Source organism: Ranitomeya variabilis, chromosome 4 (assembly GCF_051348905.1).
Source record: "Ranitomeya variabilis isolate aRanVar5 chromosome 4, aRanVar5.hap1, whole genome shotgun sequence".
Taxonomy (NCBI): Eukaryota; Metazoa; Chordata; class Amphibia; order Anura; family Dendrobatidae; genus Ranitomeya; species Ranitomeya variabilis.
The window spans coordinates 214415454-214436260 of record NC_135235.1 but is presented as its reverse complement, the minus strand read 5'-3'; the positions used below and the strand labels follow the sequence as shown (position 1 = coordinate 214436260).

General features: G+C 45.8%; 1 protein-coding gene and 1 long non-coding RNA gene across 13 annotated transcripts in view; one reads left to right on the top strand and one right to left on the bottom strand.

Moving 5' to 3' along the window:
* LOC143770347 (uncharacterized) overlaps positions 1-20807 on the top strand; it is a 137351-nt gene that overhangs the window by 32488 nt on the left and 84056 nt on the right. The gene's annotated exons all lie outside the window — the stretch shown is intronic.
* Positions 1-20807, bottom strand: part of LOC143770343 (cell adhesion molecule CEACAM1-like) — a 93433-nt gene that overhangs the window by 21599 nt on the left and 51027 nt on the right. For all 10 annotated transcript variants that reach the window (XM_077259873.1, XM_077259877.1, XM_077259874.1 and 7 more), the window contains 4 exons: positions 16736-17011; positions 14238-14477; positions 12204-12524; positions 8501-8623 (listed from right to left, as the gene is read on the bottom strand). In XM_077259873.1, coding sequence (XP_077115988.1) covers positions 8501-8623; positions 12204-12524; positions 14238-14477; positions 16736-17011 — 960 coding nt within the window. The remainder of the gene's footprint in view (positions 1-8500; positions 8624-12203; positions 12525-14237; positions 14478-16735; positions 17012-20807) is intronic.

The window sequence follows — 20807 nt, the reverse complement described above, 5'->3', positions numbered from 1 at the left end:
CTAACCCTACCCCTAGTTCTAACCCTAGTTCTAACCCTAACCCTAGTGGAAAACGAAAAAAAAAAAAAAAAAATTCTTTATTTTATTATTGTCCCTATGGGGGTGATAAAGGGGGGGGGGGTTTATTTATTATTTTTTTTATTTTGATCGCTGTGATAGAACCTACCACAGCGATCAAAATGTACCTGTAAGGAATCTGCCGGCTGGCAGATTCGGCGGGCGCACTGAGCATGCGCCCGCCATTTTGGAAGATGGCGGCGCCCAGCGAGGAGACGTACGGACACCGGGAGGATCGGTAAGTATGAAGGGGTGGTGGGGGGGTGGATCGGAGCACAGGGGGGGTAATCGGAGCACAGGGGGGGTGAATACAAACAAGGAGGGAGCGGACAGGAGGACGGGGGAGCCGGCAGGCGGACGGAGGGGACCGGACCCCATAACGGAGGACTGGGGGGGCGATCAGTGGGTGTGGGGGGGGGTCACTTGAGTATTTCCAGCCATGGCCGATGATATTGCAGCATCGGCCATGGCTGGATTGTAATATTTCACCAGTTTTTTAGGTGAAATATTACAAATCGCTCTGATTGGCAGTTTCACTTTCAACAGCCAATCAGAGCGATCGTAGCCACGGGGGGGTGAAGCCACCCCCCCTGGGCTGAAGCACCACTCCCCCTCTCCCTGCAGATCGGGTAAAATAGGAGTTAACCCTTTCACCCAATCTGCAGGGACGCGATCATTCCATGACGCCACATAGGCGTCATGGGTCGGATTGGCACGGGTTTTCATGACGCCTACGTGGCGTCATGGGTCGGGAAGGGGTTAACTCCTCCAGTGAGGCTGGAATCTCCCTAGTGGCCAGAGCGTCCTTAACGTGATCAGCCAGCCCCCTCCAAAATATGGGGATAAGGGCTTTATCCGACCACTCCAGCTCTGAAGCTAAAGTTCGGAAACGGATGGCAAATTGGCTGACCAAGGACTCACCCTGAGTTAATGCCAGCAGTTGGAGCGCCGTATCATGGGTGACTTGAGGTCCTAGGAAGACCTGTTTCAGAGTGCTCAGAAACAACGGAGCACTCTGCACCACATGATCGCCACGCTCCCACAGTGGCGTAGCCCATTCCAACGCCCTGTCCGACAAGAGGGACACAATAAATCCCACCTTAGCCCGCTCTGTGGGAAAACGTGCAGCCAGAAGCTCAAGGTGAATAGAGCTCTGACTCACGAATCCCCTACAAGATCTGCTTTCTCCAGAAAATTTTTCTGGGAGTGGGAGGAGCGAAAATCTCGGAACAGGGGTGGCAGTGGACAAGGTTGCTGCAGCCACGCTAGCAGCCTGTACAGCAACTGCGGAAATATCCACAGCTGAGGTTGAGCTCTCGAGAGCTGCCAACCTACCCTCCAGCTGCTGGATATACCGCAAAGATTGCTGTATGTCCGCCATTTACTAGCCAGACCCTGGCGCTAGTATTATGTTAGGGCTAGCGGAACGCACCTAATGAAAGTATATATTTTATTAGGATAGATGCGTTCGCAGCCCGGGGTCCACCGTGCAGGAGAACCTGCTGCTAGCAAATAGCGGAACTAAATGGCGGTGTTAGCTCTCTGTTACTTCACAGAGCAGCCGTGAATGCAAAGCACTGCGCCCTGTTAGACTCCACAGAGGCACAGGCTAACTGTCTAAACAAGAGCAGTCAGTGGTCTTGCATGCACACGAAACTCCTCGCCGGAGGTGACAGCATTCTAGGGGCTTATTTCGGCCGGGTCCCTGAACACACAAGCATACAAACTCCTCGCCGGAGGTGCCAGCATTCTAGGGGCTTATTTCAGCCGGGTCCCTGAACACACTCATACAAGACCACACTGGCGCAAAGTACATAAATAAAAGCAATACTAGCGCATGGCCGTGCGGCCATGCGAACCTTAAATAGTTGCAGCACGTACAGGACCTTCCAAGAAGGACCAATGAGAGACTGCCACAGAGCGTGAGCACCTACAGGACCTTAGCTGCAGTGTCTGATCATGTGACCCTCGATCTCCACTGAGAGATCTTACTCGGGGCATGCTCAGAACGAGAAAAGCAGGACAGGGATCAGTTTAGGATGTGGTGCAGATGGTGGTTTTGCTGGGACTAGGGTTGAGCGAAACGGATCGGACAAATTCAAAAATCGCCGACTTTCGGCAAAGTCGGGTTTCATGAAACCCGACCCGATCCTAGTGTGGGATCGGCCATGAGGTCAGCGATCTGCGCGCAAAAGTTGCGTTTCGTATGACGCTTTCAGCGCCATTTTTCAGCCAATGAAGGAGGACGCAGAGTGTGGGCAGCGTGATGACATAGGTCTCGGACCCACCATCAGAAGGGCATGACAGTGATTGGCTTGCTTTCTGCGGCGTCACAGGGGCTATAAAGGGGCGTGCACGCCGACCGCCATCTTACTTCTGCCGATCTTAGCACAGGGAGAGTTTGCTGCAGCTTCATTAGAAGAAGGGATATAGTTAGGGAGGGAAGATTAACCCCCAAACTGCTTGTGCTGTAGCGATTTCCACTGTCCAACACCACCTTTTTTTTTTGCAGGGACAGTGGAGGCTATATCTTTGTGCATCAACTCTGTAGCTTATTAGGCTGCCTTATAAGGCTCCCTGATAGCTGCATTGCTGTTTGCACGCTGCTGTGCAAACCAACTGCTTTTTTAAAAGCAAAAATCCTGTTGCTCCTTTCTGCACAGTTATCTTGTTTATTTGTCCACACTTTTGTGTGCGGCAGTCCTTTTTATTGCTGCCATACTTGTCCTGAGATCATTGTAGGGAGATTGAAATTGTACTACAGTCCTTGTATTTTTTTCATATATCTTCCAGCCACTTTCTGCCACTTACATTGTGTTGTTTTATACACTGGGCCTGAGTTTTGGTTCAGTCTCCCCCCAAAAAAAGTGAGATTCAAATTCTCACAAAGTGGATATACTTCAGTCCTGTTAGTTTGTCGTATATCAGCCAGCCACTTTCTGCCACGTACATTGTGTTGTTTTATACACTGGGCCTGAGTTTTGGTTCAGTCTCCCAAAAAAAAGTGAGATTCAAATTCTCACAAAGTGGATATACTTCAGTCCTGTTAGTTTGTCGTATATCAGCCAGCCACTTTCTGCCACGTACATTGTGTTGTTTTATGCACAGGGCCTGAGTTTTGGTTCAGTCTCCCCCCAAAAAAGGGAGATTTAAATTCTCAACAAGTTTGTATACACCTTCTACCTTGTTTTACAGTACCATATAACGGTTGTTATTTTGGTTAGATTTTCCAAAAAATGAGGAAGTCTGGTGGAAGAGCCCGTGGGCGATGGTTGCCAGCTGGTACTGATGGTGGTGGTGGTGGTGCATCTGGTGGGAGTGGCAAAAGTACAATAGCACCTAAGGCTGGAGGTGTTGAGCCAGCGTCATCGTCTGACTACACAAGGCCTTGAAGGCTCCCTTATATGGGAGTAGGAAAACAGCTTTTAAAGCCGGAGCAGCAGGAAAAAGTTTTGGCTCTCCTTGCTGACTCAGCCTCTAGCTCTTTCGCCTCCTCTACAGAAAGTTCCAAATATAAAAGCAGCGAGTCGTCAGTGGATGCTCCTGGTCAGGAACAAGACGTTTCCTTGTGTCCTTCACCCAAACCAAAAGTGAAGGATGCATCAGGCGACACTACAGGTTACTCCATGGAGCTGTTTACACATACTGTGCCTGGGTTAGAAAGAGAAATTGTTAACTGCCCATTACAAGATGAATCGGACATGGAGTGCACTGATGCACAGCCACAGCTAGATTATTATGCTGTTCCATTGACTCAGATCACTACATTGCCCTCGCAGTGTACTGAGCCAGAATCTGACCCTGATGAGACTATGGTGCCCTGTCCCGAACGCTATAGCACCTTACACGGTGACACAGAGGAAGGTGCACATGACTTTGAAGAGGAGGTTATAGATGACCCAGTTGTTGACCCAGATTGGCAGCCATTGGGGGAAGAGGGTGCCGCTGCCAGTAGCTCAGAAGCGGAGGAGGATGATCCGCAGCAGCCATCTACATCGCAACAGCTGTCATCTGGCAGGCCCGTATCAGGCCAAAAACGTTTGTCAAAACAAAAACATTTTTAGGACAGCGTGGCCATCCGGTGAAAGTAGCATAGCGTGCAATGCCTGAAAAGGTATTCCATAGTAGGAAGAGTGTACTGTGGGAATTTTTTAACCAAGATCCGAATGATCAGTCAAAAGTTATCTGTAAGAAATGCTCAAAGACCTTTAGCAGAGGGAAGAATCTTCAAAATTTAAATACAACGTGCATGCTTAGACATTTAACCAGCATGCACTTGCAAGCCTGGACTAACTACCAAACGTCCCGTACCGTTGGTGCACCTGCTCAGAATGAAGGTAGTGAGCAACGCTACATTGCTTCCCTCACTGTAAGCCCACCGGTTAGGACACCACCAGCAGCAAATGTGGAGGTATCGTCGCAAGGCCAAAGCAGTCAGGGAATCACAAGGTTATTGGTAGGAAACACTGTATGTAGGCCAACATCAAGAATACCATCACCAACCCTCTCTCAATCCGCCATGTCCACCACCACCAGCATCGCTAGTTCCACCATATGCAGCTCTCCAGTCCATCTCACCCTACAAGAGACTCTCATTAGGAAAAGAAAGTACTCATCCTCTCATCCACATACACAGGGTTTGAACGCCCACATTGCTATACTAATCTCGTTAGAGATGATGCCCTACCGGTTGGTTGAAAGCAAAGCTCTCAAAGACCTGATGGCCTACGCAGTACCACGCTATGACCTACCCAGTCGGCACTTCTTTGCGAGAAAAGCCATCCCAGCCCTCCACCAGCATGTCAAAGACCGCATTGTCCATGCACTGAGGCAATCAGTCAGTGGAAAGGTGCACCTCACAACAGATGCATGGACCAGTAGGCATGGCCAGGGACGTTACGTGTCCATCATGGCGCACTGGGTTAATGTGGTGGATGCAGGGTCCACAGGGGACAGCCATAGTGGGACAGTTCTGCCTAGTCCACAGTCTAGGAAACAGTTGGCTGCAGGCGTTCGCCACCCCTCCTCCTCCTCCACAGAGCACAGTTGCATGACTACTCCATCCGCAGCTGCCAGTGTTGCACACGAGGTGTCCCATTATTGAACAGCTAGTGGTAAGCGTCAGCAGGCTGTGTTACAAATGAAGTGTTTGGGCGACAACAGACACACCGCGGAAGTACTGGCCGAGTACTTGCAGCAAGAAACTCAGTCATGGCTGGGCAGTGTACATCTTGAGGCAGGCAAGGTAGTCAGTGATAACGGAAGGAATTTTATGGCTACCATAGCCCTTTCAGAACTGAAACACATACCTTGCCTGGCTCACACTTTGAACCTGGTGGTGCAGTGCTTCCTCAAAAATTATCCGGAGTAACCAGCCCTGCTCCTGAAGGTGCGAAGACTTTGCTCGCACATCCGCCAGTCCCCGTACACTCCAGCCGTATGCTGAACCATCAGCGATCGCTGAATCTTCCCCAGCACTGCCTAATAATCGATGTTGCAACAAGGTGGAACGCCACACTGCACATGGTTCAGAGGCTGTGCGAACAGAGGCGTGCTGTAATTAATTTGTGGGAGGATACACATACACGGGCAGGCACTTGGATGGCAGACATGGAGTTGTCTGGTGTGCAGTGGTCGAAGCTACAAGACCTCTGTCAAGTCCTTCAGTGTTTTGAGGAATGTACACGGCTGGTAAGTGCAGACGAAGCCATCATAAGTATGAGCATCCCACTAATGCATCTGCTGATGCAAAGTTTGACGCACATTAAGGAGCAGGCGTCTGCAGCTGAGGATGAGGGAAGCCTTGATGACAGTCAGCCATTGTCTGCTCAGGGAACTCTCCTGGACAAGGTGGCGGACGAAGAGGAGGAGGAGGATGATGGGGATGAATATTTATGGGAGGAGGAAGCTTCTCAGGGGGCAATAGAAATTGGTGGCGTTGCAAGGTCAGGTACAGGGTTTTTGCGGGACACAAGTGATGTTAATTTGCAAGAAAGTGCTCCTCAACCCAGCATAAGCTGTCAATTGACACCTGGAACATTGGCCCACATGGCTGAGTATGTCTTGCGTATCCTAAAAAGGGACCCCCGCTTTATCAAAATGATGACCGATGACGATTACTGGTTGGCCTGCCTCCTGGATCCACGATATAAAGGAAAATTACAAAATATCATGCCACATGAGAACCCTGAGCAAATATTGGCTACCAAACAAGCAACTCTTGTAAACCGTTTGGTTCAGGCATTCCCAGCACACAGCGGCGGTGATGGTTCTCACACGAGCCGTATGGGGCAACATGGCAGAGGTGTTAGAGGAGCACAAATCAGAAGTGGCGTTGGACAGAGGGGTTTTACTGCTGCATCGATTCAAAGTGACAGGAGACAGCATTTGTCCAGTATGGTTACGAACTACTTTTCCTCCCTTATCGATGTTCTCCCTCACAGGTCATTCCCCTTTGATTACTGGGCATCTAAAATAGACACCTGGCCTGAATTGGCAGAATATGCATTACAGGAGCTCGCTTGCCCTGCTGCTAGTGTGCTATCAGAAAGAGTCTTCAGTGCTGCTGGTTCAATACTGACCGAAAAAAGGACACGTCTGGCTACCCAAAAATGTTGATGATCTAACCTTCATTAAAATGAACCAATCATGGATTTCAAATTATTTTGCCCCACCTTCCCCTGCTGACACGTAGCTTGCCTGAAAAATGTCTTGCTTTTGGCCTTCTCTTACTGACTGCTCCAATTCCTCCATTTGCAGCTGCTGAATGTCCACCATAGGCCATTTTTATACCTCCCTAAATGGGCTGACTCTCCCCACAGGGCCGTGGTCACCACCTGGCGCAAGCACCCATGCGAGTGCCGTTTGCCTGGACAGGTGGGTGTGCCCACTCTTGGGCGATGGCACTGGCACAGGTTCCCTCATAGTAAAATGAAGTGTCTCTCTGACATTGGTGGTGCACAACCAACGTCAGACACACCGTCGTAATATGAGGGGCCCTGTGCTAGTACCGCCGCCCACGAGAGAGTGTTCCCCCCCAGCTTGAACAGTGCTCTACCACTTGCAATACTTACCTCTCCCTGCCCCACCACTGTGTAGTCTGTGCTGTTAAATCCTTCAATGGCACTGCCAATGCAAATTTGTTGAAATGATAGATGATAGTTAAAATATACAGGGGCCCTGGCCTCCATTTAGACCAGTTAATACTTTGTGCCTACTACCACTGTCTGCTACTCAGCAGAGGAGCCCACCCCTGTATCTAGCTACGCCACCTGTTTATTTATGAACAATTTTTTGGCAGACATTTAGCCCACTTTTTTATTTAGGCCTACTAACTGTGTCTGCCACTCATTACAGTTGTCCTCCACTGAACAAAGCAATGCCGCCTGTTTAGTCCTGTTACCACATTTGAACTGCATTTAGCCCACTTTATTATTTGGGCCTATATCTGTGTTTCCTCCTCATCCTGCCCATTGCCCAGCCACTGCTAGATGAGTCTGCTAGTACATTGACCCAGACCACTACATTCCCCTTGCACTCTGCACAGCCAGAATCTGACCCTGCTGAAAGTCAGGTTCCCCTTCCCGCATACTATACCACCTTACACGGGGACAAAGAGGAAGGTGCAGATGAAAGTGCAGGTTCCTTCATCAGGTAGGGGGGGGGCATACTCGTTGGCAACGTCACTGGCACAGGGCCCCTCATAGTACGCAAAAGTGTTGCTGCCAGTGGGAGGCGCCACCCGCCGTCAAACACCCTGTGCCAGTGCCAACGAGTGGGCCCCCCCTGCTTGCTCAGGATCACAGCACTTGCAAAGTTGAACTTGAAATACTGACCTCTCCCTGCTCCACCGCCGTGACGTATTCTGCATTTCCTGGGCCCACGAAAAATCTTGAGCCAGCCCTATTCCCCCACAACTTTAGCCAAATGACCCCCAGTTTTCAATGCCTAACTATTATTATAAAGTAAACTAAGATTGACAAGCTTCAGTAATAAGAATTGATGTTTTTGGCATTAAAATGGGCACTGTAGGTGTTTTCCTGTCCTCCACTCACTGCCGACTTTGATTCCCCATTGACTTGCATTGGGTTTCGTGTTTCAGTCGGACTCCGACTTTTCGCGATAATCGGCCGATTTCACCCGACTCGACTTTTGACAAAGTCGGGTTTCGCAAAACCCGACTCGATATGAAAAAAGTAAAAGTCGCTAAACTCTAGCTGGGATTAAACATATGATCGAGCTTCGTGAAGGTAAGTCTCAATAATTGAGAACGACCCTACATGAACACACACCTCTCCCAGGTAAATGACCCGGATGTCTTAGGCATTTACACCTATTTTCCACCTTCTATTAATGCATATAAGTTTCTGTTTCATACCTGATTTCCAGAAAATCCTTATTCAAGATCACTACATTATTCTTTATTCTTTTCCATTTATCTTACCAGCATTGTTTGTATTGTTTCTTTTGTCTTTCTTTAAAACAAGGATGAGAACCAGAATGATCAGTGTCAAAGCCACAATGGACCCAATTACTATGCCTGCGATAGCCCCTGCCGAGAGGATTTCTATAGAAAGAACACGAAAAGAGAAGCTGTTATAGGTTGTAAACTGTAAAAATATAATAAAAAACAACTAAAACACCACGTGGATTATATTTCATTGTCTGTATACTCTATTTACACAGCCTGTGGATGTGTAAGGGTACTGTCACACAGTCACACTTTGATCGCTACGACGGTACGATTCGTGACGTTCCAGCGATATCCATACGATATCGCAGTGTCTGACACGCAGCAGCGATCAGGGATCCTGCTGAGAATCGTACGTCGTAGCAGATCGTTTGGAACTTTCTTTCGTCGCTGGATCTCCCGCTGACATCGCTGGATCGTTGTGTGTGACAGCGATCCAGCGATGTGTTCGCTTGTAACCAGGGTAAACATCGGGTAACTAAGCGCAGGGCCGCACTTAGTAACCCGATGTTTACCGTGGTTACCAGCGTAAAAGTAAAAAAAAACAAACAGTACATACTCACATTCCGGTGTCTGTCCCCCGGCGTCTCAGCTTCTCTGCACTGTGAGCGCCTGCCAGCCGGAAAGCGAGCACAGCGGTGACGCGGTGACGTCACCGCTGTGCTTTCCGGCTCTACTGCTTACACAGTGGAGAGAAGCAGAACGCCGGGGGACAGACACCGGAATGTAAGTATGTACGGTTTGGTTTTTTTACGTTTACGCTGGTAACCAGGGTAAACATCGGGTTACTAAGCGCGGCCCTGCGCTTAGTAACCCGATGTTTACCCTGGTTACCCGGGGACTTCGGCATCGCTCCAGCGCCATGATTGCAACGTGTGACCGCAGTCTACGACGCTGGAGCGATACTCATACCACGCTGCGACGTCACGGATCGTGCCGTCGTAGCGTCCAAAGTGTGACTGTGTGACAGTACCCTAATAGCTCCTTTTGTCTAGTATCCCACTTTAAAGATCATGTATATGTGTGCGTATATTTTCTTATTGTTCTTTTGTTTCCTGAATGCAAAGTTCAGTAACTTCCTAAACAATCTTTATTAGAAATGTTCTTCCGTTTTTAGCTGTAGGGTGTCTATAAGTCTCTTATATACAGTAGCTGGGAACAGCGCATATAAAAGATACAAATCTCTCTGAGCTTTTGCTCCACATGGCTATCTAGCTTTTCTCAGTGTTTGAGATAACAAAAGGGAGAGGGTTGTTCACTAATCCACTGTGGAAAGGGGAGAAAGTATTCCAGAGAGGGCAGAAAAAACATACTATAGACAAGGAAGGAAGCGAATGCAGATGAAATGAGTATAGTTCTTGTGCTGTGTGGATATGTGAGCTAATGAAGATACCAGCACCCTGGATGCACACAGAGCTCTCATCCAGCCTATATTACTGGGAGAGAAACACACAGCTCACAACCAGCCTATATTACTGGGAGAGACACACAGACCTCACATCCAGCCTATATTACTGGGAGAGACACACAGAGCTGACATCCAGCCTATATTACTGTGAGAGACACACAGAGCTCACATCCAGCCTATATTACTGGGGGAGACACACAGATCTCACATCCAGCCTATATTACTGGGAGAGACACACAAACCTCACATCTAGCCTATATTACTGGGAGAGACACACAGAACTCACATCCAGCCTATATTACTGGGAGAGACACGCAGAGCTCACATCCAGCCTATATTACTGGGAGAGACACACAGAGGTCACATCCAGCCTATATTACTTGGAGAGACACACAGAACTCACATCCAGCCTATATTACTGGGCAAGACACCAAGCTCATATCCAGCCTATATTACTGTGAGAGACACACAGAGCTCACATCCAGCCTATGTTACTGGGAGAGACACACAGAACTCACATCCAGCCTATATTACTTGGAGAGACACACAGAACTCACATCCAGCCTATATTACTGGGAGAGACACGCAGAGCTCACATCCAGCCTATATTACTGGGAGAGACACACAGAGTTCACATCCAGCCTATATTACTTGGAGAGACACACAGAACTCACATCCAGCCTATATTACTGGGCAAGACACCAAGCTCATATCCAGCCTATATTACTGTGAGAGACACACAAACCTCACATCTAGCCTATATTACTGGGAGAGACACACAGAACTCACATCCAGCCTATATTACTGGGAGAGACACGCAGAGCTCACATCCAGCCTATATTACTGAGAGAGACACACAGAGGTCACATCCAGCCTATATTACTTGGAGAGACACACAGAACTCACATCCAGCCTATATTACTGGGCAAGACACCAAGCTCATATCCAGCCTATATTACTGTGAGAGACACACAGAGCTCACATCCAGCCTATGTTACTGGGAGAGACACACAGAGCTCACATTCAGCCTACATTACTGGGAGAGATACACAGAGCTCATATCCAGCCTATATTACTGGGAGAGACACACAGAGCTCACATCCAGCCTATATTACTGTAAGAGACACACAAACCTCACATCTAGCCTATATTACTGGCAGCGACACACAGATCTCACATCCAGCCTATATTACTGGGGGAGAAAAACAGCTCACATCCAGCCTATATTACTGAGAGAGACACACAGAGCTCACATCCAGTTTATTTTACAGAGAGACACACAGAGCTCACATCCAGCCTATATTACTAAGCGACACACACAGAGCTCACATCCAGCCTATATTACTGGGAGAGATACACAGAACTCACATCCAGCCTATATTACTGGGAGAGACACGCAGAGCTCACATCCAGCCTATATTACTGAGAGAGACACACAGAGGTCACATCCAGCCTATATTACTTGGAGAGACACACAGAACTCACATCCAGCCTATATTACTGGGCAAGACACCAAGCTCATATCCAGCCTATATTACTGTGAGAGACACACAGAGCTCACATCCAGCCTATATTACTGGGAGAGATTCACATAGGTCACATCCAGCATATATTACTGGGAGAGATACACAGACCTCACATCCAGCCTATTTTACTGGGAGGGACACACAGATATCATATCCAGCATATATTACTGGGAAAGACACACAAAACTCAATGCTTGGTGCACCATGGTAACATTGTGTGGTGAACTATGGTAGAAATTTGTAGTGAATCATGGTAGGAATGTGTGGTGAACCATGGTAGGAATGTGTGGTGAATGATGATAGGAATGTGTGGTGAACCATGGTAGCAATGTGTGGTGAACCATGGTAGCAATGTGTGGTGCACCATGGTAGCAATGTGTGGTGCACCATGGTAACAATGTGTGGTGCACCATGGTAGCAATGTGTGGTGCACCATGGTATCAGTGTGTGGTGCACCATGGTAGGAATGTGTGGTGCACCATGGTATCAGTGTGTGGTGCACCATGGTAGGAATGTGTGGTGCACCATGTTATCAGTGTGTGGTGCACCATGGTAGGAATGTGTGGTGAACCATTGTAGCAATGTGTGGTGAATCATGGTAAAATTGCAAAGAACACTACTTCATTTACATTGGACTCAGTGATGTGCTTTCTTATTATGATAGAAAATAGCCAATAATAACACCCGGTTAGGTGATAATTTGATTCCAGCTAAATCCAGCTGTTTTCTTAAGATCTCATACCTTCTTTCTTAACATTGAGAACGAATGTAAAATAATTGCTTCCCATAGTGTTCTCAGCTTTGCACATGTACTTTCCATTAAACTCCTCATTCATTTCTTGTATGATCATATATGATGAGTAGTCATTAGACATAACAATTATATCTTTCGTAGTGATGAGTTTGGATGGAGTTGGGTCAAGGCGAACCCACGAGAACGTTGCAGGGAAGATCTGAGCTCCCTCAGTGTTCCCGCTGTTTAGAGTCACTGATAGAATGGCGCTGTTCCCCTTGTAGACTGCTTTAATGCTTTCATTGACGAATCCAGAAGACTGCGGTATATCTGAAAAACATGATATGAAGTCAGAGATGAATATTTTGCGGACATCACAAAGTTGCATTGTAATTAGTCTTTCTATGTAATTTGACAGACTGTGATCTGAACTATATAATCTTAATTTCCACCCACCTAGCTTGATTTACAGCTTATCAGTGTCCTTTCACCCTGCTGATGGATTTCCGTACACCTAGCCTTATTAACAGTTCCTCAATGTTCTTCCTTGCTGCTGCTGAATCTCCGCAATATATCATTATTAATAGCTCCTCAATGTACCTCCTTCCTGCTGCTGCAGAATATCCACCTACCTAGCATGATTGATACTTCCATAATGTCCCTCCACCCTGCTGCTGAAATTTCATACAGCTCAGTACAAGCTGCAGTAGTCAATTGAGCCTGGGAGGGAGGGCCAGAGAGTGTACATATTTGGACTCATTAGCTTTCTCATTCTTTTGCTGAACTCATAAGATGACAATTTTAATGTCAGGAGGATGATGAAGTTATTCTGGCAATATCTAATAATGCATGATGATTCTATCAGTGTGATATCAGTTGTTAGATACTGTTTAAGCAATGCATCTTCTTTGTCTTCTACCTAATTTTTCCTACTACTTTGTCTTCTTGAAACTTCTTCATCTACTTCCTACTTTTTCCCGATTCTTTGTCTTCTTGCTACGTCTTTGTCTTCTTCCTACTTTTTGGTCATCTTCCTACTTCTTCGTCTTCTTCTTACTTCGTCGAATTCCTACTTCTTCATCTTTTTCCTACTTCTGTCTTCTTCGTCGTCTTAGTAATTCTTGGTCTTCTTACTATTTCTTCGTCTTCTAACTACTTCTTTTTCTTCTAACTACTTCTCTGTATTATTCCTACTCCTTTGTCATCTTCCTACTTCTTGGTCATCTTCCTACTTCTTGGTCATCTTCCTACTTCTTGGTCTTCTTCCTACTTCTTGGTCATCTTCCTTCTTCTAGGTCATCTTCCTTCTTCTAGGTCATCTTCCTTCTTCTAGGTCATCTTCCTTCTTCTTGGTCATCTTCCTACTTCTAGGTCATATTCCTACTTCTTGAATGTCTACTTCCCACTTCATCTTCTTCCTACTTTGTTGACTAATCCTATTTGTTGGTCTTCTACTTACTCCTTGGTCTTCTGCCTACTCCTTGGTCTTCTACCTACTCCTTGGTCTTCTTTACTACTTCGAGAACTTTTGCTCTGAAGGACAGAGTCAAAAAGTCTGCAGCAGTTATGTTACCTCACAGAGTCATGTGATGTTACTATGCACTTTTTTATTTTGTGCAGCAATATGGAACTATTAGGATGGGGTTGTCCATTCCTTTAAGGTGGTAGTCCTTTGGAGAGGTTTTACTGATGTATTTAATATGGAGAATTTGGCCTTCATTTGTGGAAGAAGATATCCTTGGTGTAAGGCAAGGACCTAAAAACCTCATTGATGTCATATAGGGATGACTCAAATCTTGTTAATCCATATTACACTCTGTTTGGTTAGGCCAATAATCAGGAAACGAGTGTTTAACTCCTGCAGTGGTTGGCGCGTCTAAACATGTAATTAGAAACGCCTATCTATGGCTCATACAAGAAGTTTCAAGCATGGGACTCACTCTACAATCTTCACATGCTCTAATAGGTAGTATGGACAAGTGTCATCCTGAACAACGTGTTTCATAAATGTTGGCGTATCGTACAGTCTTCATTAGTTCTTACCGATTACTAGTGAACACACTTGATTTGACCCAGATTGACTTCCAGTGCAAAACAGCTGTGTTCCAAGGGGGAAGCGGTTAATTGGCACTACTGTAGTACTTGTATCTGACCCACTCAGAATCGTGTTTTCATACTGTAGGTGAACACCAGCCGGTGGATAACCTCCAGGCCATAAGCAGTAAAGTTGGACACTTTGATCTAAACGCTCTGCCCCGCACTTAATATTTCCTTCCGGTAACCCTGTTGATGGAAACATTCATGTTAAAGAAGTCCTACAATTTTACAAAATCAGACAGGGTTGACTTTTATACTATAATAATAATAATAATAATAATCTTTATTTTTATATAGCTCTAACATATTCCGCAGCGCTTTTACATTTTACTATATACGACCATTACAACCAAACGCTGGTGACCTCAGTGGTGATAACACTTGGCGGCAGCGGTCACGTCTTGTTGACAACATATCTCTTGGGCGCGTTTAACAGAGATGGGTGGGAAACCAGGGAAGTGTGAGCATGGTTCAAAGCAGCAGGGTATAAGTCGAGTGTTACTCCTTTTATGATTTTAGATCATTGCAAGTTATTTGTAAGATGGGGTTTTTGGACAAAGCATTGGAGACCCATCTATTGCTACTTCTTCAGCAGCCTTCTTAGCTCCATTTCTTGGAGGGTAAATGTGGTGTTTAGAGAAAAATGTGTCATACAGTATGTGTCAGCAAATCTATAGCTCTATTGATCTAGTGGAATCCCAAAAAGTCTTTTGGCTTTCATAGGACTGGTTTACGGTTTACATTGCTATGCCTATTATTTAGGCTGGATATATACAGGTGCTTCTCACAAAATTAGAATATCATCAAAACAATAATTTATTTCAGTTCTTCAATGCTAAAAGTGAAACTCCTATATTATATAGAGTCATTAAACACAGAGTGATCTATTTCATGTGTTTATTTCTGTTAATATTGATGATTATGGCTTACAGCCAATGAAAACCCAAAAGTCATTATCTCAGTAAATTAGAATAACTAACAAAAAACACATGCAAAGGCTTCCTAAGTGTTTAAAAAGGTCCCTTAGTCTGTTCCAGTAGCTCCACAATCATGGGGAAGACTGCTGACTTGACAGATGTCCAGAAGGCAGTCACTGACACACTCCTCAAGGAGGGGAAGCCACAAAAGGTCATTGCTAAAGAAACCGGCTGTTCACAGAGTGCTGTATCCAAGCAGATTAATGGAAGGTTGAGTGGAAGGAAAAAGTGTGGTAGAAAAAGGTGCACAAGCAACCGGGATAACCACAGCCTTGAAAGGATTGTTAAGAAAAGGCCATTCAAAAATTTGGGGGAGATTCACAAGGAGTGGACTGCTGCTGGAGTCATTTCTTCAAGAGCCGCCACACACAGACGTATCCAGGACATGGGCTACAAGTGTCACAGTCCTTGTGTCAGCCACTCATGACCAATAGACCACGCCAGAAGTATCTTACCTGGGCCAGGGAGAAAAAGAACCGGACTGTTGTCAGTGGTCAAAGGTGTTGTTTTCAGACGAAAGTAAATTTTGCATTTCATTTGGAAATCAAGGTCCCAGAGTCTGGATGAAGTGGAGAGGCCACAATCCAAGCTGCTGGAGGTCTAGTGTGAAGTCTCCACAATCAGTGATGGTTTGGGGAGCCATGTCATCTGCTGGTGTAGGTCCACTGTGTTTTATCAGGATTCAGGACCAAAGTCAGCACAGCCGTTTACCAGGAAATTTTAGAGCACTTCATGCTTCCCTCTGCCGACAAGCATTTTGGAGATGGAAATGTCATTCTCCAGCAGGACTTGGCCCCTGTCCACACTGCCAAAAGTACCAATACCTGGTTTACAAACAACAGTATCACTGTGCTTGACTGGTCACCAAATTTGCCTGACCTTATGCGATAGAGAATCTATGGGGTATTGTCAAGAGGAAGATGAGACACCAGACCCAACAATGCAGATGAGCTGAAGGCTGCTATCAAAGCAACCTGGGCTTCCATAACACCTGAGCAGTGCCACAGGTTGTTCGCCTCCATGCCACGCCGCATTGATGCAGTAATTGATGCAAAAGGAGCCCCGACCAAGTATTGAGTGTATTTACTGAACATACATTTCAGTATGCCAACATTTCGGATTTTTAAATCATTTTTTCACGCTGGTGTTATAAAGTATTCTAATTTACTGAAATAATGACTTTTGGGTTTTCATTGGCTGTAAGCCATAATCATCAACATTAACAGAAATAAACACTTGAAATAGATCACTCTGTGTGTAATGACTCCATATAATATAGGAGTTAGAAAAAAAAACCTATGTCTCATAACTTTTTTTTTATATTGGACCTCATAAATGACAAATGTCACTGAATACTGTGGCTTCCATCCAAAAACATACATTGGAAACCATCCCGATGTACAGAAAATGATGGAAGGTGGACAATGCTTTTATTTAAAGTTTTACGTGACGTGAAGGTGTACTCACATGTCAGATTTAGGGGGTTACTTAGTTGACTGTTCAGGTAGTTGGAGACTCGGCAAGTGAATGCTCCCTGATCGCTCCTCGTCACCGGACTGATGATGAGAGTTGAGTTACCATTAATCAGGTTATATCGGGAGTTTTGATGCAATGGTAACTCCATTAGTGTCCAGTTGTAATTAACATCTGTACCATAGGAAGAACAAACGAGAGAGACCGCCTCCTTCTCAGCAATGACCGGACCGGAGGTATTACTGCGTAGAGTCACTCCAGATACATGGACTGTAAATCAGAGCATAGACAAAGTGAATAGGTGTGTTATCCACCAACAGAAAGTTAGGCAACTTTGCAAATAGTCTTAAATAAAGAATATCCTACTGTTTTATGCCACTCCTATGTAGGCCCACCTGTATCCATGGGATCAAGCTAAAACTAGCTCTGACTTCTTTCTCACTGGCTGTCTAAATGCAGTATGTGAGATCAAGCTGACAATTTTCCAAAGATATCTAAAACTGTGGAGTTTTCTTACATCTAAATACTGCACAGTTCCTGGCATAATGACTAGTGATTAGTGAGCACAAGTGATGAGCGAGTATACTCGTTGCTCGGGTTTTCCCGAGCACGCTCAAGTGGTCTCTGAGTATTTGTTAGTGCTCGGAGATTTCGTTTTTGTCAATGCAGCTGCATGATTTACGGCTGCTAGCCAGCCTGAGTACATGTGGGGGTTCACTGGTCATTAGGGAATCCCCACATGTATTCAGGCTGTCTAGCAGCCGTAAATTATGCAGCTGCGCAGACAAAAACTAAATCTCCGAGCAGTCACAAATACTCGGAGACCACCTGAGCGTGCTCGGGAAAACCCGAGTAATGAGTACACTCGCTCATCAATAGTGAGCACTAAAATGCTTGAGTGCTCATTACTTGAATCGAGCAAGTTGAACGCTCGAATAACGAGTATAATTGAAGTCAATGGGAACTGGAGCATTTTTCCGGAAGACCCTGAGAGTAGGGCAGGGGAGACAGGAAAATCACTCAGATGGAATGGGAACAGCATGGGGACGACGCCTGGATGTATCTCTGACTCCCAGGTCGCTGCTGGGAACAATGTTGTCAGAGTAATACGCCACTTACAGACTGGCAATAAAACATCCAAAACTGAAGATAAAATGGATTTTACATGAAAAAAATGTTAGGAAACTTTTCTTTCCTGTATAATGACTTGTATGCAAGGATAAATTGAAAAGCAAAAAAAAAAGCCTCCTCCACTCCTTGGGCCATCACAGGTAGCATTTTGGCTGAGTGTTACCACTTTCTCATTGCTTTCAATGGTGAAAAAAACATTTACCAGTAAATGTAATTTTAACATTTTACTACCTTATCTGGGCATGTGGTATGTGAGATATGGACAGTTTATGAAGGAGGGACTCTGAAAGTCACAAAGCCTATGCGGACAATGCAAGAACTGCCAAAAAAAGAGGTACTCCGATACACCATGTATTGGACATAAAGGAGGGCCTCATAAATATTCTCTTAAAATTGTTAGATCATGGGACTCCTAGACTTGTAAAACCTATGAACTAAGTGCAAGGGCTGCCCAAAATTTGAATGAAGGATTGCAATATACCCTGAAAGACACATAGATTGTACAAAGAGACAGAATTTGTCACACTCATTTCCATCAGATGATACTGACATGAGGAACGAGAAATAGAACAAGATGGGAGAAAGCAAGAACTTGACTTGTATGAATCTAAAGCTGTTGATGTGCTGAATAAAGACTATGGAAAGTAAAGATCTTACCACCATTGCTGTATTAAAAATTGAAGAAATACCCCACAACAACGATGGGGTTGAGAAGGCTGCATTCACTGTAACTACTGAAGAGCAAAGGGTCAGAGCAGTTCAGGTGAAGAGAGTGACAGGCAACGCATCAACGGACCGGCGCCTGAAGAGGAGGACCTACGCGTACAGGAAGTGCGTGGTGAATCACTGTCCATGGCCATTTTCTCTGAAACTCATGTCCAGAGATTTAAAAAGAATGGGACTCCTACACTGGTAAAGCATATGGATTACGTGCAAGGCCTAGCAAAAATTAAAAGGAGGGACGGTAATATACCCTGGAAGATACATATAGGAGGGCCTGAGAAAACATCTTAATCTCATTATTAAGTAGTGAGACTCCTACAATGATAAAGTGTATGCACTACGTGTAATAAAAAAAATTTGATGGAGGCACTCCAATACACCCTGGAAGACATGCAGAGGAGGGCCTCGTAAATCTATTTTTACCATTTGCAAGGAGTGGGACTCCTAGACAGGGAAAGCCTATGCACTATGTACAAGAGTTGAAAACATTTACTCCTGGGGTCAAATATATATGTAAGAGAATTGTATCAGTTATTATGCCCCCGGCGGCAACACTAGCAGCAGGGTAGGCCAGCACCTCCAAGGTGTAGAAGGACAATTCCTGCCAGGTGTCTAGCTTGGATACCCAATAGTTGTACAGCACAGAGGAATCAAGGAGGACGCTGGTATGGTCAGCTGGGTACTCTTTCACCACCTTCCAAAACTTTTCCTTCCTTGTCAGAGTACCCCACAGATCAGGGTCTGGGCACCGTGAGGGTCTAATGAAACTGTCGCAGACCTATGATAGTCTTCCCCTGCTTCTGCTAGATCTGGTGTGTGTCTCCCTCGTCTCTACTTCTTGGTTGTCCATGGAACTATGAGCTCTATCGCAAGTGTTGCAAGATGGGAATTTTTGTACTAATTGTTTGGCTAGGGTCTTCTCATATTGCACCATTTTACTATTCCTTTCCACCACCAGGAAAGAGAAATGGAAAGTTCTCCTTGTAGTGTGGGTCAAGAAGGGTGTACAACCAGCAATTGTTGGCTAAAATGCGTATAACATGACAATCAAGGGAAAAGCAGCAGGTCATAAAGTCAGCCATGTGTGCCATATTCCCAGCAGGCAAGACTTGCCTGTCCCCACCAGTAGGATGAATCTCCCTTCTCCTCCTATTCAGCTCATCCACACTGAACAGACAGAGTGAAGCTGGTGTGGATCGTATCCTCTGTTGCGCAGGCTACCATCTCTGGTTTCTCCTCCTCAGCATCCTTCTCCCTCGTTACCACCCAATTGATGCTGAGAAGATGAGATGAGACTGGGCTGGGAAATATCTCCCTGTGTTCTTTCTTTCCCCATCTCAATCTGGTCCACACACAAAGATATCTTTAATTTTGAGCAGTGAGTGTTTGAGTAGACACAAAAGCAGGACGGTTAGGCCGGGGTCACACTTGCAAAGTGCAATGCGAGAAACTCACGTGAGTCTCTTGCATCAATACTCGTCACTGCCGCCGCCACTCGGGACTGGAGCGTGCTGCTGCATGTGTTTCTATACATCACACAGGACCATTCCTGGTTGTAGATTCAGCAGCAAGAGCCACAAATCTGTCTGGTCTTTTATACCTTTCAACAAATGTGCACCGATGTGCTGTTTTTCATCTAAACAAATTAGTTTCAGCAGAGCCTGTTGCCGCTTCTCCGAGGCAGCGCTACAGTGCATCCAATATGATATGGACAACAATTTGGAAATGAAGGCTATGGAGGAGGAGGGGGTGCAGGAACTGGTGAAGGAGGTGGAGGAAGCCCTGATGGAACTAGGTCCCGTCCTTGTAGGCGTTGGTAGCACCTGTGAAGTCCCAGGGTCCGACCCAGTCCCAGACTCCACTAGGTTTGCCCAGTGTGCCATCAGGGAAATGTAGCGTCCCTGGCCACAAGCACTTGTTTATGTGTCGGTGGTTAAGTGGACTTTCCCAGTAACAGCATTGATCAGGGCACTGTAATAATTATAGGGGATAACTCAGGAGACTCTCTGCATGGAACAAGACAACTACAGGACACAGTTTTATAAGTGGTAAAGTCTATATTATCACACGGTGATTCAAACAGTTGCAGAGAGAAACTCAAGTCCACAACACTTGGTGCAAATAATAAACGCAGCTTAGCAGTCTATAGGAAACTTCAGAGGAGAATGCTATCAAGCAGAAAGTCTATGAAGCACAGTTATTCTTGAGGATA